The sequence below is a fragment of the Acipenser ruthenus genome, chromosome 2 (genome assembly GCF_902713425.1).
Source record: "Acipenser ruthenus chromosome 2, fAciRut3.2 maternal haplotype, whole genome shotgun sequence".
Taxonomy (NCBI): domain Eukaryota; kingdom Metazoa; phylum Chordata; class Actinopteri; order Acipenseriformes; family Acipenseridae; genus Acipenser; species Acipenser ruthenus.
In genome coordinates, this window is record NC_081190.1 from 45,063,353 (window position 1) to 45,078,233 (window position 14,881).

The 14,881-nt window shown below is 41.4% G+C and overlaps 1 protein-coding gene across 1 annotated transcript in view; it reads right to left on the reverse strand.

Moving 5' to 3' along the window:
* Window positions 1–3,379: 3,379 nt before the first annotated feature.
* The window catches only part of LOC117408960 (guanine deaminase-like), a 36,712-nt gene continuing 25,210 nt past the window's right edge, over window positions 3,380–14,881 (reverse strand). The window contains exons 10-14 of the mRNA XM_034014431.3: window positions 7,680–7,747; window positions 7,011–7,157; window positions 5,235–5,353; window positions 4,885–4,912; window positions 3,380–3,767 (exon numbers count right to left, since the gene is read on the reverse strand). Coding sequence (XP_033870322.1) covers window positions 3,709–3,767; window positions 4,885–4,912; window positions 5,235–5,353; window positions 7,011–7,157; window positions 7,680–7,747 — 421 coding nt within the window. The 3' untranslated portion in view covers window positions 3,380–3,708. The remainder of the gene's footprint in view (window positions 3,768–4,884; window positions 4,913–5,234; window positions 5,354–7,010; window positions 7,158–7,679; window positions 7,748–14,881) is intronic.

Here is a 14,881-nt window from a genome sequence, read left to right on the forward strand (position 1 = left end):
CAAACAAGCTATACACATGTAAAACAATTGGCTTACCTTAAGAAGGAAGATGTTCCCCACACTTCTGACACCTTTATGTGGCAATGCTTGCACTTTGCCATCCATTTATTATTTTTCTCATCAATTTAAAAATTGAGAAAGTACATTTATTACAGAAACTAAACTACATTTTTTTAGATTTGCTGCAATTTTTAATGTGACTACACTGACTATATTTATCGGTAATTTCGTAGCAAAATATTACTGAAAAATAAACAAACAGAAAAGGAAACGTCACGCTCACATTCTCTTTTGCTAGTACCGGACTGGCACATCTTCTAATCTCTCATCTCTCTCTAGCCAATCAGTGGCTCATTGCTATGGCTTTATCCATGGTAAGTGTGTGAGCTATGTTGAGAGGACGTTAAATGCCACTAGTGTATTTTACATTTTTTTGTAATTAAACCATATTTGTTGTCATTAATAACTGTTTATGTCTATGAGTGCGTGTGAATTTGGATGAAAATTATAATAAGGTAATCAAGCGTATTATCAAGACCGACGTGTCGAGACCAAGATCAAGACCAAGACGAGACGTGCCGAGATCGAGACCAAGACCAGATGTGCCAAGATCGAGACCAAGACGAGATGTCCCGAGACCGAGACCAAGACGAGATGTCCAGCGACCGAGACCGAGACCAAGACGAGACGTGCCGAGACCGAGATCAAGACCAAGACCAGACGTGCCGAGATTGAGATCAAGACGAGACGTGCCGAGACCGAGACCAAGACCAGACGTGCCGAGATCGAGATCGAGATCAAGATGAGACGTGCCGAGACCGAGACCAAGACCAGGACCAGACGTGCCGAGACCGAGATCAAGACCAAGACCAGACGTGCCGAGACCGAGATCAAGACGAGACGTGCCGAGATCAAGACCAAGACGAGACGAGATCGAGATCGAGATCGAGATCGAGATCAAGATGAGACGTGCCAAGACCGAGACCAAGACCAAGACCAGACGTGCCGAGACCGAGATCAAGACGAGACGTGCCGAGATCAAGACCAAGACGAGACGAGATCGAGATCGAGATCAAGACGAGACGTGCAGAGACAGAGATCAAGACCAGACGTGCCGAGACCAAGACCTCAAAATGTGATCTCGAGACCAGTCTCAAGACCAAGACCAGGTCTCAAGACTCTCAAGATCTCTGGAAATTTCTAGCACCTTGTAGACAATACTATCATAGCATGAAAGGGTATGAATACTTTTGAATTAGCATTTTTGGAATTTTGCAAAAGAAAATTGCTGAAATAAATAATTGTTGACATATATTTCTTGTAATCTTCCTCATCCACAAAAGCAAAACTTTTTCTACAAAAGATTTTTCCTAAAATTCTTTGTTATATAAATTTTCATTGGGGTATGTAAACTTTTCACTACAACTGTATATGTAATCAACCCACAGAATAAGAATACATCCCTGAACACACTTTGTTACAGAACAGAAATAGATAAAAGTACACATTATATAACTGAATAATGGTGGTCAGCTTTGGTTTACCTCATTGCAATCCATTCAAGGCCATGTTATCTCTTGGCACTGACACAGTGAGATACAGAGCAACCATCAAAGTTAACTTTTCTAAAACCGCTATAAGGATAGTGGTAGCATAATGAAAATGTAACCATTTTACAAGTTTACATTATTAGGGTTGTGCCAAATGATTATTTTTGTACTCAAATATATCGTATCCTATAATTACCATATTTATCACACCACTAAACACTTCTGGCAGGCCCTGCTTCCATGGGGTAAACCTACTTTTTAGCTCTATATTGATCTCCTCTTGGTGAATGACCTGCAAACTAACAGAGCTGATACAGTTGTAGCATGTCAGCAATGTCCGGAGACCCAGATATGTACAGTATCAGGGGGCAAAGCTCAATTCTCTCTTTCTGCAGGCATTTAGACACAGTTTCAGGAAAGTGTCATATTGCTTGTGATTGGTATCTGTTATCAGTGTTGTAATAAAACAAGATGACATATAAAACATAATGCATGCTCGGGATCAAGGGCGTTGAAGACAGAAGTCATCTATTTATGCAAATAGCAAGTATAGCAGAAAGAGGCTGTGTGAGCAATCCCCACTGTGCCTTGTGTGTGTAGTGAAAAGTTAGATCATGAACTGAGATGATATATTTACCTTTAGCCATGAATATGTGATGATGCAGTATGGGCATTTATTTTGTTTATGATAATAAGGACTTCAAAACTGGGGACGCCGGTTTATATCATGTACATATTCCTAATTTTTAATTTCTGGCTGATTGTGAGGAAGTGAGACTACACAGTAGCAATGTTTGAGGCAATATTAATATGGTAAGTTGTTTTTTCTAGTTTTATAATACTAACATTGGGGAAAACGTGCTGTATTGGAACAAAAAGTAAACTGGACCAATTATTGAAACTTTGATGTTTACTTTACAAACTTAGAAAGGCTATCCAGGAGCACAAAACACACAGCACAAGTTTGTTGTATTATATTTCTAATAATTGGGGCTTTGATACAGAATACAGGAAATACAGAAATAAGAGTATAAAAGAAAGATAACTGTAACTATTACCTAATGACAGGCGGTCTGCCCGTCCAGTTTGTCACCCCGGGCAAATTTACTGCCTGCAATGAGAGGAGGTTCTTGTGTGCTCAGAGCAAAAGCTTGCGGGCCACGCAATGGCGACTGGGAGACCAGAGGCCACCCTGGTGGTTGATGTAAGACACCACAGTTGTGTTGTCTGTACTGACAAGCACATGTCTCCCTTGAACCTTGTGCAAACAAAATTCTGCAAGGCTAAGTAAACTGCCTGCAGCTCCAAAAAACTGATATGGAGACCTTTCCTTGGGGGGTTCCACACCCCGGCCATTCCACAAAGTGCCCCAGTCCAGGCTGGACATGCATGTGGTGACGACCTCCCTTTTGGTGACACTGCCCAGCGCTATGCCTAGGCGTAGATGGGCCGGCTGTGTCAACCAAGAGAATGCCTTTAGTGGTGGGACTAAAAGGTACAGTACCGGGCCAGGAATGGAGAGGGTCGGTGGCCTCGGTTCCGGTTCGGTACGGGTCCACCGGTTCACAGTCACCGCAAGTTCCAACATACAGGTACTTATATGAACAAGGCTCTCTAATAAGGTCAGTCTTGAAAGGAAAAATTGTGTTGATCTGTGAGCGCAGTCCTTTTGATACCTCAGGGGCGGGATCACGACTGCATCACTGGCTCAGAGAGCAGCTTTGGAATTTCAGTAGTCAGGATTCGAGTCTTTAGGAGGTAAATACCCATTAGGTAATCATTACATTTCATACTTGAAAGGGAAACATAAGAGCACTTAAAATAACCAAATCAGTTAAAACACTTTAATATCAGCACATGATAAAATACAGTTTATTATTATTTATTTATTTATTTCTTAGCAGACGCCCTTATCCAAAAATACATTTCAAGAATCACAGTACAAGTAGTAATACAATTAAGAGTAAGATAAAATAGAATGACTTTGGTTCTAGCAAGTACAAGTATATGACAAAATACGGTTCAGTATTGGATACGATTACATGCAAAATACTACAGATTGAACAACACTTGTGACAGATTACAGTACTATAATCTTTATACTTGTAATTAGGTTTTTACATAGCAAGTTCCATGTACAGTGAGTCAAAAGGACGCCTCACAAATTAACCACCTTCTTGCCAGCAACATAAACTTCTACCATATTCCGGTCATCACCTAAAATAAAAATCATTTTGAGAAGTGAAGGTAAATGATTTCACAATAATGGGGGTGGGGGGTTATTGAAAAAACAGCCTAGACAAAACACCAAAGATGTTGGGATTTTATATTATTAAGAGTGTACTACTTTGTTAAATATTGATGATTAAATCATATACAATTAATATAGTTTCTGAGGTTGCACACAATTACATTTGAGTTTCCATAACTCACCACTGTTATAGTGTACCCTACTGTAGTTAGTTAATTCCAACTTTAAAAAGTACAATATCCAGAGAAAAGAACAAACTGATCGGGGCAAAGCTTTCCTTTAAAGCTTCCCTTTCGCAACAAAATATCCTTTCACAAATATAGATGACTATCAGCAGTTAATAAATCCAGCAGGTTAATGATTGTCAAGCAGTGCATTACTGGTGTTCCGTCGATCAGTATTTTAGCCAAAAAACATATTTTTGTGGGAATGATACACTCAAGGAGTAAAGAGCATTTAACTGCTTCTTCTTGAGCTATGAATCAATCCTGAAACCATGCATCAAACCATAAAATTTTAAATAATACTAATGCCTGAATAAATTCTTCAATACTAAGTAAGTTTGCAAACAGACAACTCTGCAATAACTAATGAAACAGAGAGGCATACTCAGGACTGGTTTATTTTTCCTAGACTGCACTAGCAATTGGCTATATTGATAGGAGTATATTTTCATAGGTTGCACTAGCAATTTGTTGTTTTGAAAGAAGTGTCCTAGGACTTAGAGTTCAGCAGTGTTTAAAGAGCAAGTAGCAGCGCTTTGAAAAACATAGCGTTAGTTGTCCCCATGTGTATAGAGGACAGATCTCAAACCCCACTGCACTAGAACGGCCATTTTGAAAGAGCTTTGAAACAGTTTAAAATTATAAGTGTAAAAAGTTGTCAGGATGTTAAGAATGAAAAGAAAAATTACAGGTATGTTATATTTAAACAGTTGCAACAACACATGGGAACATATAATGCTATATTTTTCAGAACCCCACTACTTACTCTTTAAAGTTACCTGTGCTGGCCCTGCGGGCACAAAGTGAATAAACTAAACTAAAAATGTATGCCCCGATCTTAGGAGTGAATCATACTTACCCAAGTAGAAGAACTTTTCAACAACAGCCTGAAAGGTAAACACATTGCAATTAATCAATAGTAGACACACATTTGCCTCCAATACATCTCTTTATATTAAACTGTAGCTAGAGTGCAAAAATGAGCTTACAGTTTACAAGTATACCACTAAATGTAAGTGTTTAAGTCTTTTAGAAGCCTTTTCAGAAGCAGCCCCATGGGTGAAAAAGGACATTAGGTCATACAACATTAGGACTTAATAACCTACAGCAGAAACAGCAATTCAGTGATGTTACTTAGTAAATAGTAATGTATTGTTTCACTGTTAATCAATGTGAATACATGCAAATGATTGATCAATGAATAAATACCTCAAAAGTATCACTGGCAAAAACATCAAAAGGCCCGCCTGGGATTGAAGGATTCACAAGCACGGCATCAAAGTCCTTGCCCACTTCAAAGTTTCCAATGGTGTCTTCCAAAGCCAACACTGTTAAAACACATATTCTCTATTTAATGCATTACTGCTGAAAAATGACAGCATCCATTAATTTCAGCAAAATTCTTAAATCAAAAGACACTCAGTAATCCCTATTATGAGTTATAGGAGTGATCATTAAAAGGTGACATTTGATTTAAAAAAAAAACTGGAAGGCATTGTGTAGCAGGGCAGTAGAAAGCCCTGCACATGAAAAGTGGGCAGTGCGATGCCCTGCTGTTTAAATGTATTGTTTATTTATTTTCAGAACGGGGTACCACTCCGCCCCTGTGCAATTTATTATTTTGTATATGTTTTGCTGTAGTTATTATTATTGTGATTTATTGTTGTATTATTGTTATGGTTTATTGTTTTATAAATATAGCGGCACAGCAGTGTTTTGTTATTGTTTTGACGGCGTAGCCAAATGTTTTTTCTATTGTTTAGCAGCATGGATGGGAAGCCCCATCCTCATTAGAAAACTCATGCAGAATGTGACCGAGGGATTAATAAATAATTGATAGCTAATTAATCCCTCGGTCACTAATATAAAAGCCTGCAGCTCTCGGCACTTGTGGTGGGTGTTTGAGAGGAGGAACGAGAGAGAGGAGTGTAAAAGTAAAATTAAAAACCTCATAGGAACCGTGAAGGCTACTGCCCAGCCGGACCTTAAGGGTTGTTTTGTGTTCGTGATTTTGTTTTCGTTTAAATATTTATTTTGCTCTGTGAGCAGTGTCTTTGTTAAAACCTTTTATTTGATTTATTGTTTGAAAATAAACGGCGCGCACTGCGCCTTTTGCCTGCAGTATTTTTGAGTTTATTTTCTTTCCTCCATTCTGGCCTGACGTCACCACTTGACCATCCTGTCACACATTGAAAACAAATCACTCTTCTTGGTGTAGCCAAATTTTGGATTTAGAACAATTAACTGTTCACCTTCTAGGAATACTGTACAGCAACTACTGTTATGATAATAAACTGCAATAACTAGAATTTTACATTCTGTATACTGTAACATAAATCACTAAACACAAGATTCCAGACAGCAACTTATTTTTACCACATGTTCTTTGTTCTTAATGTATTCGTTTTACATAATTACTGTCAACTCTCAATTATCTGTAGGCGGATTTTCCAGGTTGCTTGACTCTGTGCCATTGTGACTGCAAACATGTCGGCAAGAAAACGTAAACGCGTGGTTTTAACAATTCAAGAAAGACCTGAAATAGTTGAGAAGCTGAAAAAAAGGTAGTACTGTAAAAACAACTTTCAGTGGAATATGGAATTGGTGAACAGACTTATAAAAGAAGGAAGAGTTGATTTCACACACGAATGACTCAAGCGGTTTGTCTAAGAGGAAATCAATGAACAAATCAAGGATGACCAACTACTTTAAGAAACTATAAGGTGTATGTGTTTTTATATGCTTTTATATGTTTTGCATTATCAGTGTTTTTGTTTTTTACCTGTGCCATCCCTCCCTTCCATTACCCTGGATAATCAAGAGTTGACTGTATCTGCTTTTTGTGAGCAGATGTCAGTGAGTTACCGGCAGAAATGTTTGAATTTTTGGGTTATTTTTAAAAACAGATGAGAATTCCAGTTTTTTAGACTGATATCAATTGTTGCTTCCTCAGACTGCAAGGCTTGGTACTGTTTAAATACCCACCTTGGCTTCCTCCGAGGGTAGCTAATCGGAAGACTTCCTTGTAGGTCAGTGTCTCATACCCAGAGTTTTGAATAGTAAGAGCCTTGGAGGTGTCCAGAGCTCTCCTCATAGCATCAAGCATGGAAGGAGAATACCCACCAGAAACATCTAGCCAAAAACAAAACAAAAAAAAAAGAAAAACACTAAAATATTTAGGAAATATTTCTGGGTCAAATTTGAACTGAATTTAAACAAAATAGGTAATATTTCGAATTGCAAAGGCTTATTTTCTGGGAGGAATTAAATGGTATAAAGCTAGCAAGAAATGGCTTGCTTGCTAGAGGGAGCTGTTTCATGCAAGCTTTATATCATTTACATGATTTCCTTCCTCTCTTATAAAAATACCTTTGTACTTGCTTCAAATTTTGTCCACTGTCAGTGCAGTTTCTTGTTATGGGCAGTGGAGTCACTTAAGGGACATGCCATGTCTGTCCATGCCAACCCAACCGATACTTGAAAAGGTTTCTACATATTTCTGATATTTTATAAGTATAAGAAAGAATCATAGCAGATTTTAAACATTTAAAAAAAAAATAGGACTAAAACTGAACATCACTGAATTCAACTGAAAAGTAGTGGACTTTTCAGATAACAATTATTATGAGTACCACTTACATAAACAAAACTCACCTGTGCCCAGCCCAATTTTCACCTTGTGCTTCAAAACATTACGAACATCCAGCAATCCACTGCAAAGCCTGCATAAAACAGAACATACCAGTAAGGCCCTTTTTGAAAAAACATAACAAAAAACTAAACATTACTTTATTATCCCTGGTTCCCTGAAATAGAAATGTAACCTTACTGTATGGGTATTTACCTCAAACACCTGAAACCTGAATATTTTATACCAAAGCTACTCTGCAAGCCTGTGATGTAGTCGTGGCCTGTCCCCAAGGGCACAACGACACTACACTCACAGATCTCAGCGTCATTTTTCCTGCAAGCCTGCAGCAATCATGGATGCAGCGAACTTGAAGGTTAATGGTTACATTTCTATTTCAGGGAGCCAGAGTTATGATAATAACCTAAACGTTCCATTTCAAGTATGAAATGAAATGCATCTATTAACATATGGGTGCAAAGCCGTCGCAAGGGCAAGATTGCAGAACGACTGGAATGCTACAAGTAACTGAGGGAGAAACTCACCTCTATGCCTGTGTTGTAAGGGTTGACAGAAAAGGCACCCTTAAAACTCTAGTCCAAAGCCAGGGTTTTGAGGATCTACATTTAGTCTGTAGGACCTAGTGAAGGTATGGGGAGTAGCCCACATCGCTGCATTGCACATTTCCTTGACAGAAGCACCCTGGAATAATGGATTTTCCCTTAGTCGAAAAGGTCCTGCAAAGATGCCATAGGACAGGTTGTGGGGCCGAACCCACAAGGCAGACACCATGTACTTGTACTCGTACTGGGAATGCATGGATGGTGCTCTGGTATTCTGTAGGGTGTCAATGACCCTATTAGAAAGCCCCAGACGGCTCAAATGCAGCCGTTCAGGGGCCAGACCAAGAGCTGCAGGCTCGATGGGTCAGGACACCATAAGGTCCCCCATGCCTGACTGAGCGGGTCGCGGTGCTTGGGCAGTCTCCATGGCTGGCCACTCAGGAGCTGCATCAGGGTTGCAATCCAGAGTCTCCTGGGCCCAGTCCTGCCAGATTTTCTCCAGACACAGCGAGAGCAGGGCATCTATTGCCAGCAGGTCCCCACCTCCTATTATAGAGAACCAGAGGGGACAGTGGGTTGATTCCTGTGAGATAGACATCTATCTCTGCTCTCCCAAATCTCTTCCAAATGAGGCTCACCACCTCAGGGTGAAGCCTCCACTCTGAGCTGCTGGGGCTCTCCTTAAGAGGATGTCTGCTGCCCAGTTTGTCTCCCAGGCCAGATGTACAGCCCACAGTGAGAGGAGGTTCTCGTGTGCCCAGAGCAAAAGCTTGCGGGCCACGCAATGGAGACTGGAGGAGCGGAAGAACGCCCTGGTGGTTGATGTAAGCCACCACTATTGTGTTCTCTGTAAAGACAAGCACATGTCTCCCTCAAACCTCCTACAAAAAAATCTGCAAGACCAGGTAAATTGCCTGCAGTTCCAAAACATCGATGTGGAGACCCTGCCCACGGGGGTTCCACACACGTTGCGCAACCCAGCCATTCCACACACCACCCCAGCCCAGGCTGGACGTGTCCGTGGTGACAGCCTCTCTTCTGGTGACACTGCCCAGCACTACGTAGATGGGCTGGCTGTTTCCACCAAGAGAGTACCTTTAGACAGTGATGAGACACTGTCAATAGGCAGTTTAACGTGGGCTGAAAAACCCTGCTGTTGAACCAGGTCTGCAGAGGGCACATGCACAAGAGACCCAATGGAAGGGTCTGGGAAGCTGCTGCCATCAAGCCCAGAAGTTTCTGGAATGTATCTACCGTAAGCCCTCTGTTGAGCTGAAAGAGCTCCAAACAGGCAGTTATTCTCTGCACTCTGCCGTACAACAGAGTGGACAGCATGGCCCTGGAGTCCAAGCACACTCCTTGATAGGACACTATCTGAGAAAGTGTGAGCTGGGTTTTCACATGATTCACCATAAGACATGTGCTGGAAACTGGGCACAAATGAACCAGTTGTCCAGATAATTAAGCAGTCTAATGCCTTTGACTCTCAATGGGGCCAGGATAGCTTCCATGCACTTCAAGAAGGCATGGGGAGCTAGGGAGAGGCCAAATGGCAAGACACAGAACGTGTATGCTGTTCCCTGAAAGGTGAACCACTAGTACTTACTGTGCACTGGTTTTATGGGGATGAATTGCAGTGAGTAGCCAGTCTGAACGGTAGTAAGCACCCAGATGTCCGTAGTGCATTGACGCCAATACTCCTGATGTCTCCCTGAAAAGGGGCACTGGGCCTGTGGCAGCAAACTCCAAGGGCTACTGCTCTTCCTGTGGCTTGGCCTGTGGCTTCTGTCTCTGCGCAGGGTGGCGGAACCTATTAAAGCCTCGGCGGCGAACATCATCTCTGGCAGTTGTGCTGGTTTTTGAGGCTGCTGGGGCCTAGGGCGCCAGTTTGCTGCTGGTTTACACACTGGAGGTGGTCGTTTGGGAAGCAGGCGAACTAGCTCCTTCCTGGATTCCCGAATAGGCGCGCTTTAGGATCAGATCAGATAGGGCAGGTAGTGTCCTTGGACAGGAGCGCTAAATTAGGCACCTGCACCAAGGCGGCAATAGAAGCCTGGACCGGGGGAAAATGGGCCAGGCCCAGCTTCTCCACATCATGCACCCTCTACAGTGGCTCTCAAAAGAATTCACCCCCTTGGACTTTTCCACATTTTATTGTGTTGCAACAAGGAATCAAAATGGATTTAATTAGGAGTTTTTGCCACTGATCAACACAAGAAAAGTCCATAATGTCAAAGTGAAAAATAAAATCTACAAATTGTTCTAAATTAATTACAAATATAAAACAGAAAATAATTGATTGCATAAGTATTCACCCCCTTTGCTATGACACACCTAAATAAGCTCTGATGCAACCAATTGTCTTTAGAAGTCACATAATTAGTTGAATGGAGTCCACCTGTGTGCAATTAAGGTGTTTCACATGATTTCAGGTTAAATTCACCTGTCTCTGGGAGGTCCCACAGTTGGTTAGTACATTTCCTAACAAAAACTACATCATGAAGACGAAGGAACATTCAAAGCAAATCCAGAATAAGGTTCTTAAAAAGCACCAATCAGGAGTAGGATATAAGAACATTTCCAAGGCATTGAATATCCCCTGGAGCACAGTAAAGTCCATTATTACGAAATGGAGAGAATATGGCACAACTGTGAATCTGTCTAGAACATGCCGTCATCAAAAACTGAGTATCCGGGGAAGAAGGGCACTAGTCAGGGAGGCCACCAAGAGGCCAATAGCAACTCTAAAGGAGTTACAGTCTTCCACGGCTGAGCTATGGCATATGGCAACAATAGCCCGGGTGCTTCACAAAACTGGCCTTTAAAGGAGAGTGGCAAAAAAGAAAGCCATTGTTGAAAAACACTTGCATCAAATCTCGGCTAGAGTTTGCTATAAAGGTATGTGGGAGACTCTGAGACCAAGTGGAAGAAGATTCTATGGTCTGATGAGACCAAAATAGAGCTTTTTGGCCTCAACGCTAAGCGCTATTTTTGGCGCAAGCCTAACGAAGCATGGTGGTGGCAGCATCATGCTATGGGGATGCTTCTCTGCGTCAGGGCCTGGATAGCTCGTGAAGATAGAGGGCAAAATGGATGCAGCAAAGTACAGAGAAATCCTGGAGGAAAACCTGCTGAAGTCTCCAAGAGACCTGGGACTTGGGAGAAGATTCATCTTCCAGCAGGACAATACCCCAAACATACAGCCAAAGCCACACTGGAGTGGCTTAAAAACAAAAAGGTCAATGTCCTGGAGTGGCCCAGTCAAAGCCCGGACCTCAATCCAATTGAGAATATGTGGAAAGAGTTGAAAATTGCTGTTCAGCAAAGGTCCCCATCCAACTTGATGGAGCTTGAGCAATTTTGCAAAGAAGAATGGGCAAAAATTGCAGTGTCCAGATGTGCAAAGCTGGTAGAGACTTATCCAAATAGACTCATGGCTGTAATTGCTGCCAAAGGTGCCTCTACCAAATATTGACTCAAGGGGGTGAATACTTATGCAATCAATTATTTTCTGTTTTGTATTTGTAATTAATTTAGAACAATTTGTAGATTTTATTTTTCACTTTGACATTATGGACTTTTTTGTGTTGATCAGTGGCAAAAACTCCTAATTAAATCAAATTTTGATTCCATGTTGTAACACAATAAAATGTGGAAAAGTCCAACGGGGGTGAATACTTTTGACAGTCACTGTATAGGGTGTCCATCGACCGGGAAACAGCAGGAGCTGTTGCCGGATGATCCCAAGAAGACTGGACTTCAAAAAGAAAATCCGGGTGAACTGGGGGGGTATACAGGAGAGGGGAAAATGGACTGCCTTGTTTTGCCTTCTGTAGGCAGGGCACTTGCAATATTTCAGTGGCCCTCCTGATCAGCAGCAGAAGCTCTGCCAGCAGGGAGAGCTTAACTGCTGGGGATACGCTGTTAGACTCCACATCCTCAGATGCGAACGCCAGCTCCTGTTCAGCCACCTCCTGTTCAGCCACCTCCTCCTCCTGTGGCCAATCTGTGCTCATAGCCTGGGGCCCCAAGGGGATACGCTGGACAGAGCTCTTCCATTTGGTCCAAATCATCGATCACTTGGAAAGGTGACTTTTATTCTTCCTCGGGGGAAGATCCGTAGTGCTGTGGGATAGCCGCTTCTCAAGTGTGAGCTTGGAGAAAGGTGCAGAAAACTCTCAGAAGCTGCGATTAGCCACTACCTCCTTGGTGTGCTCTTGCCCCAGACAGGAAGAGCATCTGCTGTGCTTGTCCTCAACAGGCAGACTGACCTTGCATGTCTCACAGGGATAAACCTGGGCATGAAGCAAGAAGCAAGCAATGCAGTGTACATTATGCAGTTGTACAGTTGCTCAATATGCTTATAGATATCGACCGGGCGGGACTGGTTCGGTACTGGACTGGTGACCTAAGCACCAGTCAGTAGTGAGCCGCGTAGGACCGGGTAGAAACTGGGTTGGTATCGGGTCGGTTCAGTACCGGTTCGTTGACCTAGCACCGGGTCGGTACGGTACTGGGTTGGCTTTTTAGCGGTTTGCTGACTTTAGCACCAGGTCGGTACGGTACCAGTACGATACCGGGTTGGGTCGGTGACCTCGGTACAGGTACAGGTACAGTACGGGTCCACTCGTTCACAGTCACCGCTGGTGGTAACATAAAGGGATGCCTACATGTACAAGCCACTGGCAAAACCACTCAGTCAGTACCACACACTGAGGGACGCCTGCTTGTTGGAATGTAACAAACAACCTTCATAATGGTGATGCTAAAGCTGTCACCAAAACAGCATCAAGATACTGTGGAAGAGATTACAAGCAACAACAAGAGCCCAACAGCTGCTCTTGCTACACGTGTGCTGTAGCACCAGATTGCAGACAGGCCTGCGAGTAGTCTGAAAAAAAAACTGAAAAACACACAAGAGAAAAATCTCTCACCCAAACACAGCAATATACAATTACATAAATAATATAAAATGTCTCGTATTTTAGCAAAACGCCAAAAACGAGAAATAAAATAACTCCAGCCAGAGTAGGGTTGCCACCTTTTCCACAGATCAAACCCGGACATATTTCTCAGTCAGCCTAGTTTTATCAAAACTGCAGTATACTGTAATACAGTTTAACACAATGCCGCCACATCAATAATCATGCTCTTGATATTTCTAGCAATCGAAGCAAAAGAAATAGTAGCTATATCATGGTACGTTAGAGCTATCTATACCTGAGACAAGTAGCTGTGGTGATGAGGAACGCCGTGGTAAATCAATACAATTTCTGAAGCAACGATGCTGTCTGTTTATAGTTTCACAAATAATCTTTCCAGACAGTCACCATATAGCCCATTTTTGACGGTCTGAATTATTTTACAGCCGTTAATAATAAATATTAAAAAACGTCATTAATACATGTTCCAAACTAAAACAAACAACACTACCGGTTGTGTGTCGGTAAAAAGACAAAGTGAGTCCAAATGTACTCAAATGGCTACAGTTAAATATTTAAACATACATGCACAAGCATATATGTGGTTTAATTATCATTATATATCATGAGTAAACCATATTTCACTGTAAATGTTATGTACTTAATCACACAGATCAATTTAATGTAAAACATTATTCAAATGCCTGGGGCACAGTAGAATATACAAATCAGTAACTTTTGGATGGTATTCAATTTGGCGTATTTGCTACCTTGGTAGATTTTGACGTATTCATCACTACCACGTTCAAATACATTTTTACTTACTGAAATCTGTCTGCTAAAACAGTATCTTATTTACAGTAACTGGTTATAGCATCTATGTCACTGCAGCAACTTGGGAGAACAAAGCCTTCTAATGTAGCTGCAGTATACTGTTTATCGTTTTTATATGGCCCTTAATTTTAAGATACCAGTAACTGGAAAGGATTACTAACTGCAGTACGATAGTAATTTGCTAACTCTCAAGTTTTAAAACTTTGCTATGGTTCACTAACATGACGCAGTTTAATGATCACAGTATCATGTAGTAATTGTAGGACAGTAGTCATGTGTGAAAACTTTAACCATTAATCAGAAACAAAAATGCTTTAAATTTAAAACTGGTTTATAGACCAGCAAGCACTGGCAAAATCAGATCAGTTTTATAAGATGCAAAACATATTGTTTAAGGACTTTGTGATACCAGCACGGTGGGTGTCTTAATAGTAGTACATGCATCTACAATGTATCGACAGTAACAATCCAATGCAAATTTGCCACATTCTGTTACAGACTTTCTGGCATAAACAATTTTGGCTGCTACTTAATTAACCCTATGTAACAAAAAAAACAAAACAAAAAAAAACTGCTTAACCTTAAAAAGAACAGTCGTACAGGTATCACAGTAGCAGGAGCAGTTTATTACACTGCCTCGGTTTCTGATCGCATCATCAATTCCAGATTTTCTAAATCCATTGATGGAAATGTCCGGTCTGCTTTTAGTTTTTTCCAAGCAAATTGGCTTCATCACTCACTACCATTCTCATATTCACTTTGACATCCGACACATTCTTTCCCGTGTCCAGCGCTTCATACGAGTCTGTCAGAGGGCGGGTTCTCTCACTGTATGACACGTTCTGATTGGTGGAAGCATTATTGGCGATCCAATCAAAACCGCCAATAAAACCAAAATAAATTCCACGC